This window comes from Lissotriton vulgaris, chromosome 7, assembly GCF_964263255.1.
Source record: "Lissotriton vulgaris chromosome 7, aLisVul1.2, whole genome shotgun sequence".
In the NCBI taxonomy this organism is placed as follows: Eukaryota; Metazoa; Chordata; class Amphibia; order Caudata; family Salamandridae; genus Lissotriton; species Lissotriton vulgaris.
In genome coordinates, this window is record NC_141695.1 from 1,677,864,069 (window position 1) to 1,677,883,971 (window position 19,903).

The 19,903-nt window shown below is 42.6% G+C and overlaps 1 protein-coding gene across 2 annotated transcripts in view; it reads right to left on the reverse strand.

Moving 5' to 3' along the window:
• STMN3 (stathmin 3) overlaps positions 1 to 19,903 on the reverse strand; it is a 146,274-nt gene that overhangs the window by 17,189 nt on the left and 109,182 nt on the right. For both annotated transcript variants that reach the window (XM_086932746.1, XM_086932745.1), the window contains exon 2: positions 630 to 725. In XM_086932746.1, coding sequence (XP_086788872.1) covers positions 630 to 711 — 82 coding nt within the window. In that variant the 5' untranslated portion in view covers positions 712 to 725. The remainder of the gene's footprint in view (positions 1 to 629; positions 726 to 19,903) is intronic.

Sequence of the window (19,903 nt, forward strand, 5' to 3'; positions counted from 1 at the left end):
AGTGCATATGAAAGAAAGCAATTCGTGGTACATAAAGTGCGTGCATACAGAGTTCTGTTGGTCGGTCAGAGTCCAGTACCCAAATGGTCTTAAGTACAGGTGCTAAATATTATCCACCACCTTTTAATCACTGTTGCTCCGTTGGATTGGATTTGAGCCCCATTTTGAGACATAGACACCAATAGAGCCATTAGCCTAATTTCCCACATTATTGCCTTTGGTACATTCTGCAATCAAAACCAGCAAACAGCCAGACAATATACAACTAAGGTATTGATGTGTAAATTAGTGGCATGTTTTTTTTCTTCAAATTGAGGACTTAGATCATATTCAACTTTACATTTCTATTTTAACCATGCTCTGTGGACCTGATCAATTGTTTTCATGGTGAAATGTGTTGCTAGCCTGAATGTTCCACTCATATGACTTCAAAAGGGATGCTTTGCATTGGTCCACTACCCAGCGGAGAGCAAGGGTTTATATTAGACCAGTTGTTTAGACGTTATGACAGATTACTACACCCTGAATTAGCAGGAGATGTGGCTATGTCATGCTAACTTTAGACCAACACTCCTGTTTACTGAAGGCTTACTTGAACCCCAAGATGCATGCTGTCCTCTGCCACTCACCTTCATACTCGTAGACAGTGTTTGGGTGCGGCTGGGAGTAGAAACAGGAGCAGATCAATGACAGCATTGAGAGTTCCTTCATTTTCTCCTTGTAGGCTGTAAAGGAAATATTGACAGTTCAGACAAAAGACAGACTGTTGTAGACAGCATCAAACTCCCAAGGAAGAAATGACCAAGTAGCGTATGGAGTGTGAATAAAGGGAATGTACAGACCGGCTGCATCAACACTAACCAGGCCGGATTCATACCTGATCCAGCATCCAAGGGAAATGTCTGTCCACATTTGCTATAAGAGCGACAGCCAGCTGAATATTCAAGGAAGTGTGGGCAACAAGATTGAGGCTGTTGCTCTTATAGTGAAGCATGATACTCATACTGCTTTGAAAGACAGTATATACAGATAGTTCCGGTCCACTATATATTTTTGACTTGCAGCTTTCCGGCTTGGAAAAAAGGGGTGCCTTGAAGTTGTCATCCAGTGTGGAGAAAAACACTTAATTTAGGGGCCAGTGCTTAATTTGTAAAAATATAAGTGCCAGGGCCCAATGTATTCCACAACAGTCAGCATCACTCAAACCTCCTGTCATTGCTGCCAACTGCAGTGCCAGCATTATAAACTGACTATCACACTTGAGCAAGTGTGACGTTTTGCACTATTACAGGTCAAACAAAGCTCTAGTAAGGGCTTGGAGTGCGAGTTTTATCATTTTGTAATACTTTTAATTGCTAACCATGCATGCTGTGCTAAACAAAAAGTAAACTGAGACTGCCACCATGCTGCGCTGTACTCTCATAAACAAGTGCTGATGTTTATAAATACGTGCTGGCGCACTGCTTTTCCCCCTGTTCTGCATCTTTAACTATGAACGACAAGGGTTATTCTTGAATGTTCCTTTGTTCGATGACGTCTGCTTGGGTTTGAGACATGAATTGTGACAACATTATTTGCTGGACGGTCCCTATAGGAGTGCAGTAGTGCTGAGCGTTGTTGGGGGGCACAATCAAGCTCATAGAGTCACTGTGCTATAAAATGTAACAGTGCGGATGCAGGGAGTCACAGGCACATGCTCTCAAGCAAGAGAAGTGCCTTCTGTCCACACCCAAGAAAACTGAGAAGTACATCATTCTAAACTCCTCTAAGAGAAAAGACAGATGTTTTCAGTCAAAGCTTAGGCAAAAGTATGAAAGCAGTGATTTCCAGGCTGCCTTTAATACTACAAATCTTACATTACATTTTTAAATAAAATCATGTTCAATCACCTACAGACTAAGGTCTCCAATGAAAAAGGGTATGAGGAGGCTTGTGGGTAAGGAGCTCGCCCTAAGCTTAGCCGCTGTCTGGACTACCCTTATGGGCTGAAGTCTGCTAATGTTTTCAAGAAGGTGATATACACATGCTTATTATGTACTTGTCCTTACACGCCATCTGATGCACTCGGAGTAGGGAAAGGCGGTGCAGGGCACCCAAACAAAAACTAATGTCATTCAGTAATTAAATGGTACTTGGTGGAGTTGAGTGTCATTATTGGAGCTTGAGTCATTTCTTGGTTGCAGCGAAGTACCAAGATAAGAGCTCTTCGGCATGAAGGGAAATTATGTGAGCTATCATCGGAAATGCGTCACTTCAGGAGAACGTTTTACGTTGTTTACCACAAAAGACATCTCTATGTTATTTACAATTAAGACTCAGTGAAATAGATAAAGTGTCTCATAATCTGATTAATTGTCTCTTGGAATGCCGCTGGCTTGTCAAATTGCCCTGAGAAATTTGATTATCTCCTTTCCTTGAATGCGGATGTGCTATGTATCCAAGAAACATGGTGTGATACTCCTCCCTATGGAGGGAATGATTACTTCGTCCTAGCGGCCGCTGCAACTCCATCTAAAAAAGGCCATGCTAAAGGTGGAATTGCCTGTTTGTTATCCAATGCATTACAATGGCAATTCTCACATTATAAAGACGAGAGTAACCTATTCCAATCCATAACTATTTCTAATTTGGATCCCGTTGTTCAACGGTCTTCGTTTATAATATTAAATGCCTACATTCCTCCTGAAGATAATTTTACGACAGTTTTAAAACGTATGTTTTCCTATATAAAGCAATTATTAGAGGTGGATGACCCCCCATACTTATTACTGGTGGGGGACTTAAATTGTAAAGTGTCAAATACTTCCTTAGACATATTTAGAAATAAAGTAAAGGAAGAAGTATATAATATTCCCCAAGCTCTTCTGCCCAATAAAATAAAAACTAACAAAAGGGGCAAGATTCTTCTTGGGGAACTCAGTGCCGTGGAGGGAATTATTATAAATGGCAGAATGCCTTCAGATACCCCGGCTAATTATACTCATGGTTCAACTAGGGGAGAATCTATTTTGGACTATGTAATAACAGACTTTGACACGTTCTCTTTTCTTAAAGATTTGGTAATCACTCATACCCCCTTGAGTGACCATAAAATTATTAAATTAACTGTCTCATTAATACCCCCGGAATCTGACCTCTGGTCCCTAAAGAACAGAGGCTTTACTATTAATCGTCACTCAGATAGATGTTATTGGGGATCTAGTCATATTAAAGATGTACAAAACATCCTTACCCAATCTCTAACTGAGCTCGACTATTGGCAAGGTAGAGAATTCATGTTCCTTGAAACCCTCATCCAAAAAGTCACCGAAATGGCTAGGAGTACAGGAACTTATAAAAAGAAATATTTTTCTCCTAGTCCTCTATTAAGGTTAAATAAAGAGATCAATAAACTTGTTAGGATGCAATACCTTAATAGATCAGGGGAGAATGGGTTACAGTTGGCTCTGTTAAAAAGAAGGAGGGTGAGATTGAGAGCCAAGTTAAAAAGAGACAAAGAAGATACGTTATGGATCAAGCTAAGAGAGGCATCAAATTGTAAAAACTCTAGAGATTTTTGGTCCATAATAAGGCAAGGATGTGGATCTGTAAAAACGTCCACGCCTATTGTTATTACTGAAGATGTCTGGACCCAATTTGTGACCACCTTATATGCGCCCAATGTTGCAGGGGGCGATGCATGGGTTCCAGATCTTAATACCGATTCTAAAATGGAACTCCCCACTGAGCATTCCATAGCTACCGTAATCAAGAGCATGCGCTCTTCCGGGGCTATGGGTCCCGATGAATTGCCCATGTCCATAATTAAGCAAGACGTAAGCACTTGGAGCAGGATTCTTCTTCCAGTGTTTCGGGTGTGTTTTAAAACTCGAACAGTTCCCGACTCGTGGCGGGGAAGTATCCTGATCCCAATTTTTAAAAAAGGAGACCGGGATAATCCCTCTAACTATCGCCTAATTGCTTTATTGGACGCGATAGGGAAAATTTTTGCAAAACTTTTATTAGTATTAATAACAGAGTGGGCAAATGTAAATAATATTATACCTAGAGAACAGACAGGATTTCGAAAAGAGCATGGAACTTTAGATAACCTAACTATGTTACAGGTAATTGTAGACAAATATGTTCGTGTACGTGGTGGGGGCATATATGCAGCATTTATAGATTTCTCTGCAGCGTTCGACAGGGTGGACCGACCGACGCTGTGGAGAAAGCTGTCGGCATTGGGGATGCCGGGATACTTATTGGATTTGGTTAAATCCCTACACTGGAACACATGGTGTAGGGTGTTACAAGGTGGCGAAAGGGGTCTCTCTCAAGCTATCCCCTCCCGGAATGGACTAAAACAAGGATGTATATTGGCACCCACACTGTTTTCCCTGTATATGGCCGACTTGCCAACCGCTGTTGCAGATTGTGAGGGACTAGCCCCAACAATTGGAGGAACCGCTATATCTATTCTAATGTATGCAGACGACATACTTGTTTTAGATCTGACCCCGAAAGGTCTCGCTAATCGTCTCCATACATTGAATGAATTTGCTGATGCACACTATATGAAAATTAATAGCTCAAAAAGCAAAATCATGTGCATCTTTGGTAAGAAGAAGTGCAGGTCTAGGAGCTTCAACTGGACATTAAGCGGAGAAAAACTTGAGGTAGTTAACTCCTACACGTTTCTAGGCAAAATAATATCTTCAAACCTTAGTGAGAAGCCCCACAGTGAAAATAACTCTAGAAAAGCAATGGCTCATGGTAGGGGATTATGTTCCCTGTATAAAGTGACGGGGAAGAGGCACTTCTCCTTATGCCTGGAGGTATTCCGAGCAAAGATCCCTGCTACCCTCCTTTATGGAATGGAATTGGTGGATCTAAATCAATGGGATTTTATGCAAAAAATGGAGGGGAAGGTATTAAGGAAAATTTCCTCATTTAACTCAGCCTGCTCCACATCTTCTTGCAGGCTGGAATTCGGGCTCCGAAGTTGCTGGGCTCAAGGGTTGGCTGCTCTCGTAAGTTGGGTAGCATGCTTGGCCCGAGGTAAACCAGGAACCTTACGAGAAAGCTTAAAAAAGGAACTATTGGGCAACTTTAATGAGTTCTCGCAGCTGGTAAAAATTTTTAGAAAAGCTGTTTCGCTACTGGAACTGGATGAAAGTACGTTATTCTCACTTTCTCCATCAGAATTAAAGTTAAAGTTAAAAAGTATGTCCTGGGAACTATGTTTTAAACTGGATGTACTTGCCCAACAGAAGTATAAAGAAAGGGAAGCCCTGGTTTTAACCTATACACCCAAACTAGCCCAACAATATTTAACTTGGAACATTCCGCATGGTGTCCGTAGGATATGGTACCTTTTACGTCATAATTTGCTTCCACTCAATACACTACTTGCAAAATGGTATGGAGTGTCTCCCTTATGCAATTTATGTAATAATGCTGTTCAAGATCTTAACCATGTACTGTTTATTTGTCCGGTATTGCGCCTATTGCGCAAAAAATGGATAAAACCAATCTGTTTACAATTGGGAATTATGAATGTAAAAATGTTCTTCCATGCTCTTTATTGCCCCCCTAACGAAATGTTCTGTTCCAGAATTTTTAAATATTTTAAAGAATTTTTAGATATATATTAATGTGATTTCGGGAGATGTTGATGAGTGCATTATTTGTAGATAACAAGTGGCTATTTCTGTTGCTGTATGTAGCTTGTGTTTATTTTGCTATGTTAATATGTACGTTATTTTTATGTGGCCCTCAATGAGAGCCAAATCATAATAATAAAACTTTGAGAAGGTTCATAATCTGATTACAATAAAACAATCTATACACACTTTTTAAAAGCCATATAGAATTCATATGAATTCATCTATCACAATTATTGTTGTAAATTAAATGCCCTACATAGTTATAAGGGCCCTGTAATGCAGCAGATACACAGGCCCTTTACAAGGTGGCTGGAGTTTGCCTCGGCATTACCTCTCCACCACATGAGCTGCCAAGCCAAATAAATCAGGGGGGTCCAATTTTCATTGATTTAAAGATTTTGTATCCGGGTGCTTAACAGTGGCCCCGGAGTGAAGCTGTTGGCCTTTTAATCCTAATAGGACTCTCACGACGAGGCACACAGTTGGAAAATCTTTGCATTTGCTACTTCGATAGATTACATAACATCTTCTTCTTATCCCTCACTTTTGGAAGGTGAGATGGGGGTGGACGTGCGTATGAGGTAAAGACTGGGCAGCGCATATGCTGCTCTGTGAGACATGCTCTATTCGAATATGGACTTGAAGCTCCGCCCACACTCCGCCCATATTTTTCATTGGCTTGTGTCATTGTCCTTTATAAATACTGTCTTGTGATTCATTAATAGGCTTGTTTGTCCCTCCTTAGTACCGCCTTGTCTTCATTTGTAACCTCCCATAAAGATTGGCCTTTTTTCTTTTGTTGTTACACGGTTTGTCTTATTTAGTCTGAAAGCACTATTTTCTTTAATGAGTTGTTCCTACTGCAGGCCCTGCATGTTTTTTTTGCAACATGCAGCTCACCATTCCCAATTTCACTTTCCAAGCACTCCAGGACAATGGCGGGCTCTTCTTTAAAGTGAAATAGGTCTTTCATTTACAATAGTTCGAGCTATTGGCATTGTAAATGAGAATGCCTTTTATTCATGTGTTAATTATCAAAACAGATAAATAAAAGGCATTGTCATTTACAATGCCAATAGCTTAAACTCTCGCAAATGTGAGACTTATTGCATCACAAATGCTTGTTCAGTGGCAGCTGCTAAGTATTGAGACACTCTCCCGGTACATATTGCTAGTATTACTTCATACTCTGCAATACGTAAGAAAGTGATAAATTGGCTTTTTTCACAGATATAATTGTATTGTTGATCCCTGTGTGCTCTTGTTGGTTACAGCGCTTTGATGCCTTTGGTCTAATGCGCTTTACAAATTTGCATTTACATGTTGTCTGTATAAATGCACCTGAACGTGCATGGACATCTCGTAACATGTAGTTCCCAAAGAGTACCAGATTTTCAACAAGGTCAATCACTAAAATCATACTTCATAAAAGCCCTGCTCTGTGATCACTCTTCAGATCTTCTGCACATTTGCTAAAATGTTGCGGCGTTGCAAATCTGGGCTAGAGTACCCTCAAACTGCGCCGCCACTGACTTGATGAGTTTAATGAAAACCTTCTTTTTGCTCATGGTTGCCAGATATCACAACAGGAACCTGGAAAAAATCAACTGTAGGAGCTTCTGATTCTCCTGTGTACAAACCCCCAAGAGGCTGATGTGAATTAATGTCCACGTCAGAGTGTTACCCTGCCAGCCAGCATACAACACGTTACCCAAGTAGGGCCAAGAGTATATAATTTTCTGAAATATTAGCGAATTATTACTTTGGACCCTCGCATCTATTTTGGTGGGGTTAGAGTTTCAAATGCCTTCCCACTTCAGTTTCAATCTGAGCTCCTTCTCACATGCATTCACTTGGGATCCTCTGGTGCACGCTGTAAACCTCCTGGAACTGGGAGCTAACGTTCTGCCATTTGACCCAAAGATATGGATTTCATTTGAGATCCAAGTTTTATCCCGAATCTTTAAATGATTCGATCAAAGTTTCCCTTTGGAATGATCCAAGATGATGCTGGCTCTGAGCTCGTCTTCTCTCCAGCTAAGCTACCGGCATTCTGCCATCGACTTGCGTGAGGATAGACAATGAATAGATTAACAAATTGTAATTTTAAAGGGGGAATCCGATGAACGATGTCACAATATGTATCAAAACTCAAGCAGGCATCATCAAACAAAGAACATTCTAGAATACTTATTGTTGGGGATTGTTAGTGATGCAGGACGAGGTAAAAAGAACAGTTTTTTCACCTCTTTGGATGACCCTGCTAAGCCTGTGCTTTGTCTCCGTGTTGCATCTCCTTCGGACAACCCACAATGCATCATCATAAGACATTCACACTAACCTTTTACTAAGCGTGACCTAAAAACCTCCTATCGGAAAAAGCCGGAATCACACAGCGCTGGCAATAGAACGAACGCGGCATTAGCAAACATTCATTCAGCACGAAGGGGACACATTGGTGGAATTGTGTTGGATTTAAAGTCCAACACCTTCCCTACTGATGCGCAGACTGGAGTTGGAATAGTAGATTAAGTTATTCCAACATCCAGCATCCCCCTAAGGCAAGTCTTTAAAACGACTTGCACGCTGAACAAATGCGTCCTAAAGACGCGTTTGTAGTAAAGACGGCGTTCTGAACGCATGCATCCGGAACACATGTGGAACACCGTCATACATTTGCGTGACCATCATGAACATTAACAACAACCCTGGCATCTGCCGCTGTGCCGAACTCTCAACTGAGCATCCGGAACTGACAAGAAGTAATGAGGTGAAGCCCATGTCCAAAGAAATCCCACCATGATTACTGCTCTTGCAGACTGTCACAATACTAGGTAAGAATATTTACTTCTCGTCAATCACATTCAATCGTTTACTTGTGAGTCACTGTAAAACTTTATTCTGGGACCGCAAGCACATTGACAGTTATTTGACTTCCAAGTGAGTCACAGTAACATTGTACTGGAAAACTAAACACTTTGGGCCTATTCACATACTTCATTTTGTACTATGTGTAGTAGCCCTTCAGTACTACCATTTGTGTACTACAAAATGCTATTCACAAACCCGTTTGTGGAGACTTCCTCCTACCTTTGATATGTGCAGATCTCTGCCAAAGTGACGTAGATCTCCGCACACGTAAGTATACATATTAGGTGTAAATGTGAGATGGATCAGGGTGAGTGGCAGGAACATAAGGAATAATTACTCTAAAAAGGTGGGGTTTAAGGAAATGCAAGGAGGGGTTTTGGGATGGACATGGTAATACAAACACACATCCACCAAAGAGTAAGACCATTGCTATTAACAAACTACACTCCTAAATTTGCTATAGTTGCAAATGTCAAACCACAAGTGCAAATATACTACATCCCAACCATGAAGTAAGTCTATCACCACCCATGGCCACTCACAGCTACTGCAACCCACCTGCGTAGAAAATAATGGCGGCCAGAACTTAAAATAAACCCTCTAGAAAATAATGTTAAACTCAAATAATTTTGACTTGTGTAGACAAAATTAATTTGGCCTTATCCCTTTCTCCCTGCTCTTTTTGTATATACACGTTTACTCTTTTGCATTGTTTCATCTTGTGGGCACTTTTTATTTTTATTTATTTAGCTTATATAGCGCAACAGCTACCCAACAAAGGGTTTCCCGGCGCTGTGATTCAGTAATAGCTGACAGGATAACTTACTTAGATGTTGAATAGCCAGGTTTTCAAGGCTTTTCTGAATTTCATGTAGTTCACCTCAGAGCGCAAAGCCTGTGGCATGGCATTCCACAGTGAGGGTCCAAGGAAGGCAAAGGATTTGCCACCCATACATGAAAGTTTTATTTTAGGGATAACAAAATTGTTAGCTGTTGCAGATCTTAGAGTGGTGGACCAGATTTTGTAAGTACTTGGGGGCTTTTTTTGTGAATATCTTGTGCATGAAGCATAGGGACTTGAATTTAATCCTGTTCTCTATTTTCAGCCAGTGCAGCTCACGGATAAATTTGGTAGTGTATGAAAAAATAGGAATTATACCTAACAGTCTCGCAGCTGCATTCAGCACAGTTTGCAATCGGCGGATTGTAGCTTTATTTGCCCCCATATATAACACATTGGCGTAATCAAACCTTGATGTTATTAAGGCATTGATGACCGTTTTTTTTGTGTGTTCTGGTAGCATCCAGCAAATTTTCTTTAGCCACTTTAGAATAGCGAAGCAAGTGGCCGATGTTTTAACCGCTTGCTGGTGCATATTCAACGAGTCATCCACAATAAAACCTAGATTACGGGCCTGTGTAGTTGGAGTTGGGGGAGTACCCATTTCTGATGGCCAATGTTGGGATCCCCAGAGTTCTTTGTTTTTCCCGAGGACAATTAACTCGGTTTTTTCACTGTTTAATTTCAGGAAATTTTTTTGCATCCACCCTGCAATTTTTCCCAATCCTAGATTTAATGTAGAGGGGTTATTACTACTTCCCGATGATGAAAGGGAAAAGAGAAGCTGAGAATCGTCAGCGTAAGAGAACATCAGCAAACCGGTCTCTTCAACTATTTTTGCGAGCGGATTCATGTACAAATTAAAAAGTAACAGGCTTAAAATCGAGCCTTGTGGAACTCCGTGTTTGAAGGTAAGGGTTTCGGAGCAAGCAGATTGAGAAAAGACTTGAAACGTTCTATTCTCTAGTAAAGATTTAATCCAATTTAGGGCAGCGCCACAAATGCCTATAGAGTGGAGAGTCCGTATTAGTACCGCATGTGACACAGTGTCAAATGCGGCACTGAGGTCAAGAAGCACTAGTGCCACCGTTTCTCCTCTGTCTATCATAGCACGGATATTCTCCGTCACGCCTAATAAAGTAGTCTCAGTTGAGAAGCCAGCCCGAAAGCCTGACTGATGGGAAGGCAACGAGTCGTGTGTGGTTATAAAATCTGTGAGACAACAATGGACATGTTTCTCCAGAATTTTAGCAAAAATGGGGAGAAGAGAAATTGGCCGGAAGATAGAGGGCACATTAGGATCAGCATCAGCTTTTTTTAGTAGTGGATGGATCATTGCGTGTTTCCACGCAGCACTTCAGCACTAAGCACTCACTTACACTTATGTTTTATTTGTTTTTGCTAAAATTGGAACCTGAGCAAGACATTTTTGTCCCCAGAAACTTTATGCATGGTGTATATTTCATTTTGAAAAGTTGTATCATTACTTGTCATTACAATAATACTTAATCATGTGTGTCCTACTCTTTTGCTGCCAGGTGGCTGTTCTTCCATGAGTCTGCAGCCATTGTATTCATAGCATGAGGTCCAGGCTCAAGCATACAGAAGGTACCGCGGGCTAAAGTCAACCAAGCACTGATTAAAACATCCTCAGACTCACAGGAGGCCATCCCAAATGTCCAACATGCAGGGGCGGTCTCAAAGATGGGCTGGCCAGACAGGTCAGGGTGCGGGCCATATTTTGTGTCTGTTTATGGGCCTGTTGTATGATCTTCTGGGCAGGTTTTATTGTTGATTTCCTTAATATTAAAACAAACATTGCTGCAGCAAGCACAAATACATGCAGCCTTCTATACCATGCAAAACAGTTATACGGCTTCTTTCAAGTTCAAAACTGCCCCAATTTGCAAACATTGGCAACTTTTTGGGCTATCTAGTTCAGTGATGGGGCCACTTTTATTTTGGTGCCTGGGCCTTTTTTCTGTCCAACCGCCCTGCTAACATGTGAAAACTGCTTCCAACATAGATCCCTGGGCAATCTTTAGGAACCTAATGAGAGTTTCTCACCGAAGCAGCTTTGACCTACAGGAGGCAATTATTGTTGTGCACATCACACCATGCTCACGCAAGTCATCTTTTCATTTCTGTTCTCTTTCCAGCACAACCCGTGTTTCTGGTCTCCCGCTTAGCTTCCCCGTGTTATTACCAAACACACTTGCCTGTTTCCTTTACACAAATCATCTACCATTAAATGTTGCCTCTTCTCCTACAGACATGCTCTCTTACTTCATCAAGGTAACCTTCTACAAACAGCCAAAGACACATAGAAAGCTCAGAAAACTTGGGAGCCACCTTTGACTAGGTGTTTTAGGTCAGGCATTGCATCTGCCCTCTCTAATAGACATTGGATACTTCCTTAAAGCAAGGTAAATAATGGAAGGATGGCCTTCTTAGGAGAACCAAGCTGGAGTCTCCAAGTGCACCAAAGGCCTCATCTTCCTTGGGGTACAGGAAATGCCATTTACAATGCAAACGGAACCACACATTCCGTTCCTGCGCAAGCGTTACCACGCTAGCCGCTACCACGCATATGCCTTTACCACACATATGCGCGGTAAAGATAGTATTCGCTCTAGATTCAGAGTGGATGGGCAGGGAGAGTGGAAGGAACATAAAGGATCAATCAGGAAGGATCAGGACACGTCTTGGTAAGTAGGGCTGGGTTTTAGGGCTTAGAGCGGGGGGCCCGTTGGGGTAGTTTTTAGGAATGGGGGTCGATTTTAGGGCTCAGGACTGGAGGCTGGGGTGTTTTAGGGCAGGGGTAGTGGCAGTTTTTGGGGCTGGTGGCCGGTTTTAAGGCTCAGGGTAGGGCTGGGGTTGGGGTCGTTTTTAGAGCTGCGGACTATGTTTTAGAGCTCAGCGTGGGGGGGTCGAGGTACCTTTTAGGGCTGGGGGGCGGGTTTTAAGGCCCAGGGCAGGGGGCTGGGGTATAATCTTTACCACACATAAACCTTTACCAATCATGCATTTACCACAAAATATGTTTTAAAGACGTGTGTGGTAAAGGTATGCGGTATGTGGTAAAGACACAGTCATAGTAAAGACCGTATTGTTAAGGCATGCGATATAATCACATGCGTGGTTCCGTCATACAACCTTGTGGTACATTTACAAACAAAAGTTATAAATCAGGACTGGGGCAAGTATTCCCTAACACAAGCAGGGGCCATCTTCTCCAGTCTGATGTGCTGACAGACACAACACCATGACGTACGCACATTCCAACATGTATGCACATTCCAACATGTATCATCCCAAGGATCCGAGCAGGCACAGGAAACTCACACATGTGAGAGAACAAGACACTTCAAATATCTTGCTCCTAGAAGCCTCCTGCTCAGGCACCTCCTAAACCTTCTCTAATGGAAGATGAAACTACCAGGGTCACACATTTCTTGATCTTATTTACTGGATATCACTGTGAACTATTCCAAAAGGATGTATGACGTTACAACGCATGCATTTACCACGCATGCTGTTACAACGCAAGTATTACAACGCAAACCTTTACAACGCATTACACTTGGGGGTGCTGGATAGTGAATAGTTTAATTTACTATTCCAACTCCAGTTCCCGTGGACACTAGGGAAGGTGTTGGATAGTAAATTAAAAACTATTCCCTATCCTAGAGCGCCCCCCCAGTGTAATGCGTTGTAAAGGTTTTCGTTGTAGTACTTGCGTTGTAACAGCACTGCGTGGTAAAAGTTTCGTTGTAAAGGATGTTTCCCATTCCAAAATATCATGCATTGCTAGACGACAGGCACAGGAACCAACGCAAGGCATGACCGCCCTCCAACAACAATATGATCGGTGAGTTGCATGAACATCACGTGATGTTGCGGTTCACACATACCATCTCAGGAAAAGGGAAAGGAAACATTGACAGCTCAGAGGTTGAGGATAAGTTGAAGGGACTGGAGCTATGATCAACTATGTTCACTGGTTACCATCCCCTACCACACTCCCTTTTACTTAACAGCTGCCCCCAGCTTTAGAGAAGTAAGAGGAAGAGGGGGCGCTCACAGGCTGGAGAAGAAAACAAGTGTAGTAGAGAAAAACTACTGAACTGACTCTGAAGCAGAAAGAGCAAGTCTACCGTTGTACCATAATAGTGAGTCTCAGGCAGAAAAGAAAAGATCATGATGCCTTGTTGCAAATGCAAGATGTATCGAGGAGTCTGCATCTGTATCCCAAGGAGGAGGGAGGAAGCGTAAATATCTGCTGAATATGGGAATACTACATTCCATGATGCAGGTTGTGCCTGCTCCTGTGATGTTATAATACATTAGGGAACACCCCCGGGTGAAAATTATAAGGCGCTCACCAGCTGCAACTGCACCACCCTATAGAATGCCCAAACCAGGACATTAGGAATACAAATTCTCCGGCGGGATCATCCAGTGATTTCCCCAAGAGGGCATGGACAGTTGGACTTTTAATGTTTAATAGAAATAAAAGTAGCTCGCAAAGAAACACTACTCTGGGACCTTTTATGGTTCCTTTCAACCAATGGTAAATAATGGCATGGATGTATGAAAGGACTGGGTGAGAACCAGTCCTGATCTGGTGGACAAACTTCCATGTTCCATGGTCACCCGGGTCACCCCTTGCTACCATACGTTGATTAGCTTCTGGGGTAATGTACAAGTCCGGTTAAAGGACTTATCCTTTGACAGCAAACACATTTTAAGAAGCAAGGCTAACAAGTTAGTTGAAAAGTCATAGGAGAACTGGGCAACCTGAAGAGCTTTTAGGGATGGCCCCTGCCATTCAGGTTGTCCACCCGTGTTTAATTTGAGCTGGTGATTTCCAGTGCTCAGCACTGGCACTTAATCATCAACACTGGTGCTTGAGCACCTGTTAAGGACATATTCATTTTAGGTAGGCACGTGGAGATTAAATGATTTGCTCAGAATCACAGGATGTTGAGCTAACGCCGAGACTCGAACCCGGTTCCCCATCTCCGAGGTTGGCACCACATCCTCTGCCCACTTGTAGGGCTTCATGGCTTCTGTTTTAGGTGGCGCTAACAGGAGAAATAGGCTGGTGCAAGCTGCCTCCTGATGAGAGCCCCGGCACATATTTTTTGTTGTTCTACAAATTACCTACTGTTGTCCACCAGCAATATTGCAGACATTGGAGCTATGGCGATCCCCCTTTTCCTACATAGAGAATGTCTTTGGAACCACAGTAGCAGCTCAGTTCTTTTAGCCTAGGGAATGAGTGGACCACGAAAGCACGTCAGAAAGAGAGATACAGACATTTTACCAAAGGTGCATTTGGTCTCCCTGAAACCTTCTCGCAAGCATTTTTTAAATGCCGGCTTGGCCACAGGCATCATACATATTCAGGATGCCGCGTACCAGGCAGCGAATGTGCCTCAAATATCAAACATTCTCTCAGTCTCCCCAGTGTGGACCTTCTATGATAGACAGCCAGTGACAACACTTTGGTGGAAGGGAAAACTCCAAGCGCCAGCAGTGGCAGATGTTCCTGTGATTTACTGAGATGGCCATCCATCTGGCAGATATGTTGGTCAGAGATCTCAGAAGCACTCAGGAGAAAAGATGCCATATTAGTTTTCTCGTGCTGCAAACTTTTCATACGGTCCTTGTCGCTATTCTAACTTCTATGCATGGTCACAAATGTTATGTCGCAAGCGATGCACATCTCATGTACAGTGAGTCGTCCAAAGACCTAAAGTGGAGTTTTCCACCTTTAAAACGAGGCTTTGCTCAGAGGCTAAAAAGCCTAGTGTTTGGTGTCTTCCATCCATCACGTGGAAGCTGTCAATTCTAATTCAGATATTGTAAGCAAGTTGAATACATCACCCTACTGCAATATCAAGAAAAGGAGGGTTTGAGCTTTGCCTGTTGAGGGACTCGTGCAGTCTCCTTTCTTGTGGCTTTTTATTGTTTTTACCCTAGGATTTTAAGCATGGATTTTTATTCCAGTTTTTTTTTATTAAGTATTACGTATCACATGTATATTTCTAATGCTGTTATTATCTTGTGTACTTTATATGCCTTGGAACCATTGCGAAATAAAGAATTTTGACTGACTGACCGACTCATGCAGTGGATCCGTTCGCCATTAGGAAGAACAAAACATCAGAACCGTTTTCCTCCGGAAGAATTTCTTATTGGGGGTAACCGCGGGGCTAATTTTTGATACACTGATAGGCCCATCTTCATTAAGCACTTAGACCAGCTATGCCTCAGGTGATCTAAAAGATCAGAATGCATTGGACAGACCGGATCACATGGTCCCTGATTGGCTGAAGAGGATGTAGTTGCCAGACCTTCTGGTACTCACTGTTACTCCTGACCTCTGCTGCACCTTTCGTACTGGGATTTTCTGCTATTGCATCCAACTCCTCCTCTTCTCTGCCTTGAGGCCTGGAGGGTGAAGGTTCAGTTTGGCAAACTGGTCATTTGTGGGTGATGGTTTTATATTGTGTTCCACGAAATCGGCCTATTCTTGCAGGTGAAAGAGATTCTGGGTCTAGTGTGCCATAAACCCATTTTCTCGAGGATCTTCTTAGCAGAGGAATGGCTACCTTTAGTCACTGTGTTGGGGAGCCTGGTTGGCTGGATGTCGTCTGAACAGGGCTCTCTTTTTGAGGTTTCCTTGTGTTGTACTTCTTAAAAGGCATCTAGACCTCAATGGGAGTGAATAGAGTATTTTTTTATGTTGTTCATTGGGGGGCATACAATCTAAGTGGTCCTTCTCACAGCAATCGTTTCAGCTCGAATGGCACGAGTATTGATCCCCAGTTATAATTAGCATATTTCTGGATATGGGAATCCTACATATCAAACATTTTCCTGCCAAATTTCCTTGCCCATACAACAGGCGTGATCCGGTACTCCCAGGTGGCCCGGAGAGACTAGGTACTTCATTTCTGGGGAGAGTAGACGTCAAAGTTGGAAGGCATTTCAAAATGATTGATGTGATAGAGGAATGTGAGAGATTTTACTGTGGGAGAGAGCAGTGGCCCTTTAACTTTATTTTTGTTTCTGTGTTTACAAGCTTTGAAGTGGATTTACATTTTCTATGGATTGAACTGTGGGATATTGTCCGCCATCTTTTAGCGTCTCATGGTAGGTGTGAATAGTGACAACATTCCTGATCGATGAAATTGTTAAGTAAATGTTGCCCTCTTTGTCTCAGTTCTGCAGGCAAGTCAGACACACAGGTCTTTTAGGAGTACACAGAAACAGATTAACTCTCGCACTTAAGAACAAGCATTGGCAGAGATAATATACCTTGCTTCAATGAGCTGCTGCATGCAGTGTTAGCACATTAGCCAAGGCAAATGAAATGCAGCCAGAAGGAGAAGACAGAGGGGACTTTAGTTGTAAAGTAGTCCATCATGAAGTTTAGTACATGCAATGGAGTAGAGGCAGTATGCTACACTCAGGCAGCCAATAACATAAGGTGGTAACTTCACTGGCTTGGGCCAAGACATGATTGACAAAGTCGCTACCCAATAGCTGAAGAGCTGGTCGAAGAAGGGCAATTGTTGAAAGGCTAGACCCAACGCCCACTCTACATACGTTGTTAGCAATAGCGGTCAAACCCCTGGCCTAAAAATCGGAATTTACATGCGTGCTTAATGTTTCTAGGACATAGAAGAAATAATATGTTAAAGAAAAAGTCTCCATTAACAGGCTTAATATCCCCTCCTAGCCTCACGGTGGCATTAGCTGTGTGGTCCTCATTACTTCCAAATACATTTTATAATGCTTCTGCAGCAGAATTAGTATTTAGTGTTTGTTTTTCCCATACCTCTGTGCCTCTGTGTCTGCACTTCTAAACGATCGATAAAACTGCCCCATTAAACCCTTAATGGAGACATCTTGTGCCTGGGTTTCCAGTCACCCTCATTAAGCACCGTAGTTATGCTGCAGGTGGTCCATACTGGAAAAAGCAGTGTGTAAACCCATTTTGTTCAGAGCTGTACTTGGAACCAAATCAGCTCTGACAAAAAATGTTCATACCAACCTGAGAAATACTGTGCCTTTAAGAACTGCACGTGAGCCTTACCCCCTCCAGAAAGGTTTGGGGTATGATCTCTGATGAAACAATGCTGAAAAGAAATGGGCCAGAACTGTGTATTTTGCAGCACAATGTTTGTAATGTGTTGGCTAGAAAGCCATATGAATTACAGGCGTCTCTGAAGAGGGCCACTGAGGTATTTCAGCACTGCAGAGCCTGGTAAATTACCCAAGAGCAATATTTCTTAAAATCAGTAAACGATGCGTGTACCAATAAAAGTCAGTGAAGTCCCAACTACATCCAAACGAGATGAACGGCAGTCAAATGTTTGTGCCCTAGGAGACAACATCCTTTGCTGACAAAATTAACAATTGTGATTGTGGGGCTCTAACAAACTTACTTTTCACTGCCCCTGCGCCAGGTAAGGGTTCACTAAATATATTGTGTTTCAAATACCACAAACCAGCCTTCTTGTGGTCATGGTCAAACTGCCAGACTACTTTGTAATATGCCAAATTATATAGGGTAATCGCAAATGCTAATAAATATCGATGTGGCTCATTCTGACTGGAGACAGTGCACTCAAGATGGTGGTGCGTGGGGTGTTCAGTGCATAATTTGAGCAGGTGGTTTCCAGTGCTCAGCACCAGAACTTAGTTGCAGGCACCAGCACTTAACTGCCGGAACCTGCACTTATGACAGCTGCCACATGGCACACACAAGGAGATGATGGACGGAGCGCTGAAACTTTTCAGACACTCAACCCTAGTCACAGATCTGGGTTGAATCCATCATCGTTCTTTAGCTCACTTCGCCACCCCAGTTCAGACACAGCTATATGCCAATCAGCCTTGACCCTGTGCCTCATGGGAAGCAAGGGACCCACATCTGGGCATACCCTGTCAAACTAGGGCGAACAAAGCAAACACAAGGAGATGACTTTTCAGACACTCACCCCCTGTCACAGATCTGGGTTGAATCCATCATCGTTCTTCAGCTCACTTCGCCACATGGCGGCACGGTTTATGTAATTTAAAGATGAGCAGAAAAACAGTTGTTTGTCAATTCAACATACATTAAAACAAATAATACCTGCCACCCAAGCCATTCTGAAAGCTTTGGCGGCCTCGAACAGTCTGAATTGTCACCCTTGCAGCAGTGTGATGGTTAGTAGTTGTATAAGTACAGTGGCAATGTGTGGTGCAAACTGCAGTTGCCCCTGATTAGGCCCGGAACTTATGTTTCTTTTACAAATTAAACACTGGGGTTGTTGGTCCTGATGCTACCACTGGCGCAGTAACTTATTATACAGGCTCCAACCTCAGGCTTAACCACACATGGCCACAGCAGTTCCTACAATGCCACAAATGTAAAAGGTCTCTGCCATGACACACACCACATTACCCTGGTATTTCGATCACCATTTGGTACGGCAACAGTGTCTCATGTCAGAAAAAAATTGTTTGGTATACAAAAGACTGCTTCCGAGCATTCACATAATCTGGTTTTGTACGGTGTTCACCCTGAACATCGCTCATAGGATATCTATGGGACACAATATGGAGGACAAAATATTGAATACAAATATCAACAGGTAAGTAAGTCTACATTTTTTATACCTAATTCCACGTACATGAACATACTATGTACATTTATCTTGAAGGTATGTAGATGATAATAATACAACAGTATAATCATTTTATTTTTCCCTTACTGAGGGAGGTTAACGGGGCCGGGTGGGGCTGTAATCACAGCCAGCAGGGGAGGAGTGGTCACGGCACTTGGGCCGGCCAAACAGTCATGCACACTTTGCATGTTCTTCACTGGCTGTAATGTACAGCCATTTGTGGAGAACATGCACTCTTTGGACCTGATGTACGACCCTATTCTGTAGTAGGGGATCTCTGTGTATAGTCATAATCTAGTGAATAGTCCCGCCCATGTGCGTGGACCCCGGAGCAATCAAAAATAATCTCTTACAGTGTCAAAAAATGCAGAAATGCATAGACACTTAAGAGAGAATTTAAAGACATATAATGCAGCCCGAAACAGGCTACACTGTCCAGTACTTCAGCTAGAAATTCCACCAAAAAACAGCAAAGCCTGTCCAGATTTTCATTTTCTTCAGTACAAACCCCTCTGGGAGATAGAGAGGAAGACCTGGACAGACAAGCCCCATAGGCTGCCATTATGTGTCTCAGAATAGGGTACTGTGCCTTTAAGAGAACTTTCCAGAACTTCACAGTATCCCAGAATGCCTTGCAGGTCTCCCTTACTTTCAGTTCTTTTTTCCGGCTCCTGCTAGCAGGACCCTGGAGCATTGAGCTCTCCCTATTCAAGGGTTTTTGTTCAAAAATCGTTGTTTGTGTACTTTATCTGTACATTACAGCTTTCTTCTTGACTTTTTGGCACTCCTGGGTCGAAATAATGCCTGCATTATTTGATAAATGCCCAAAGTGCTCCAGGAAGAAGGCCAAGACA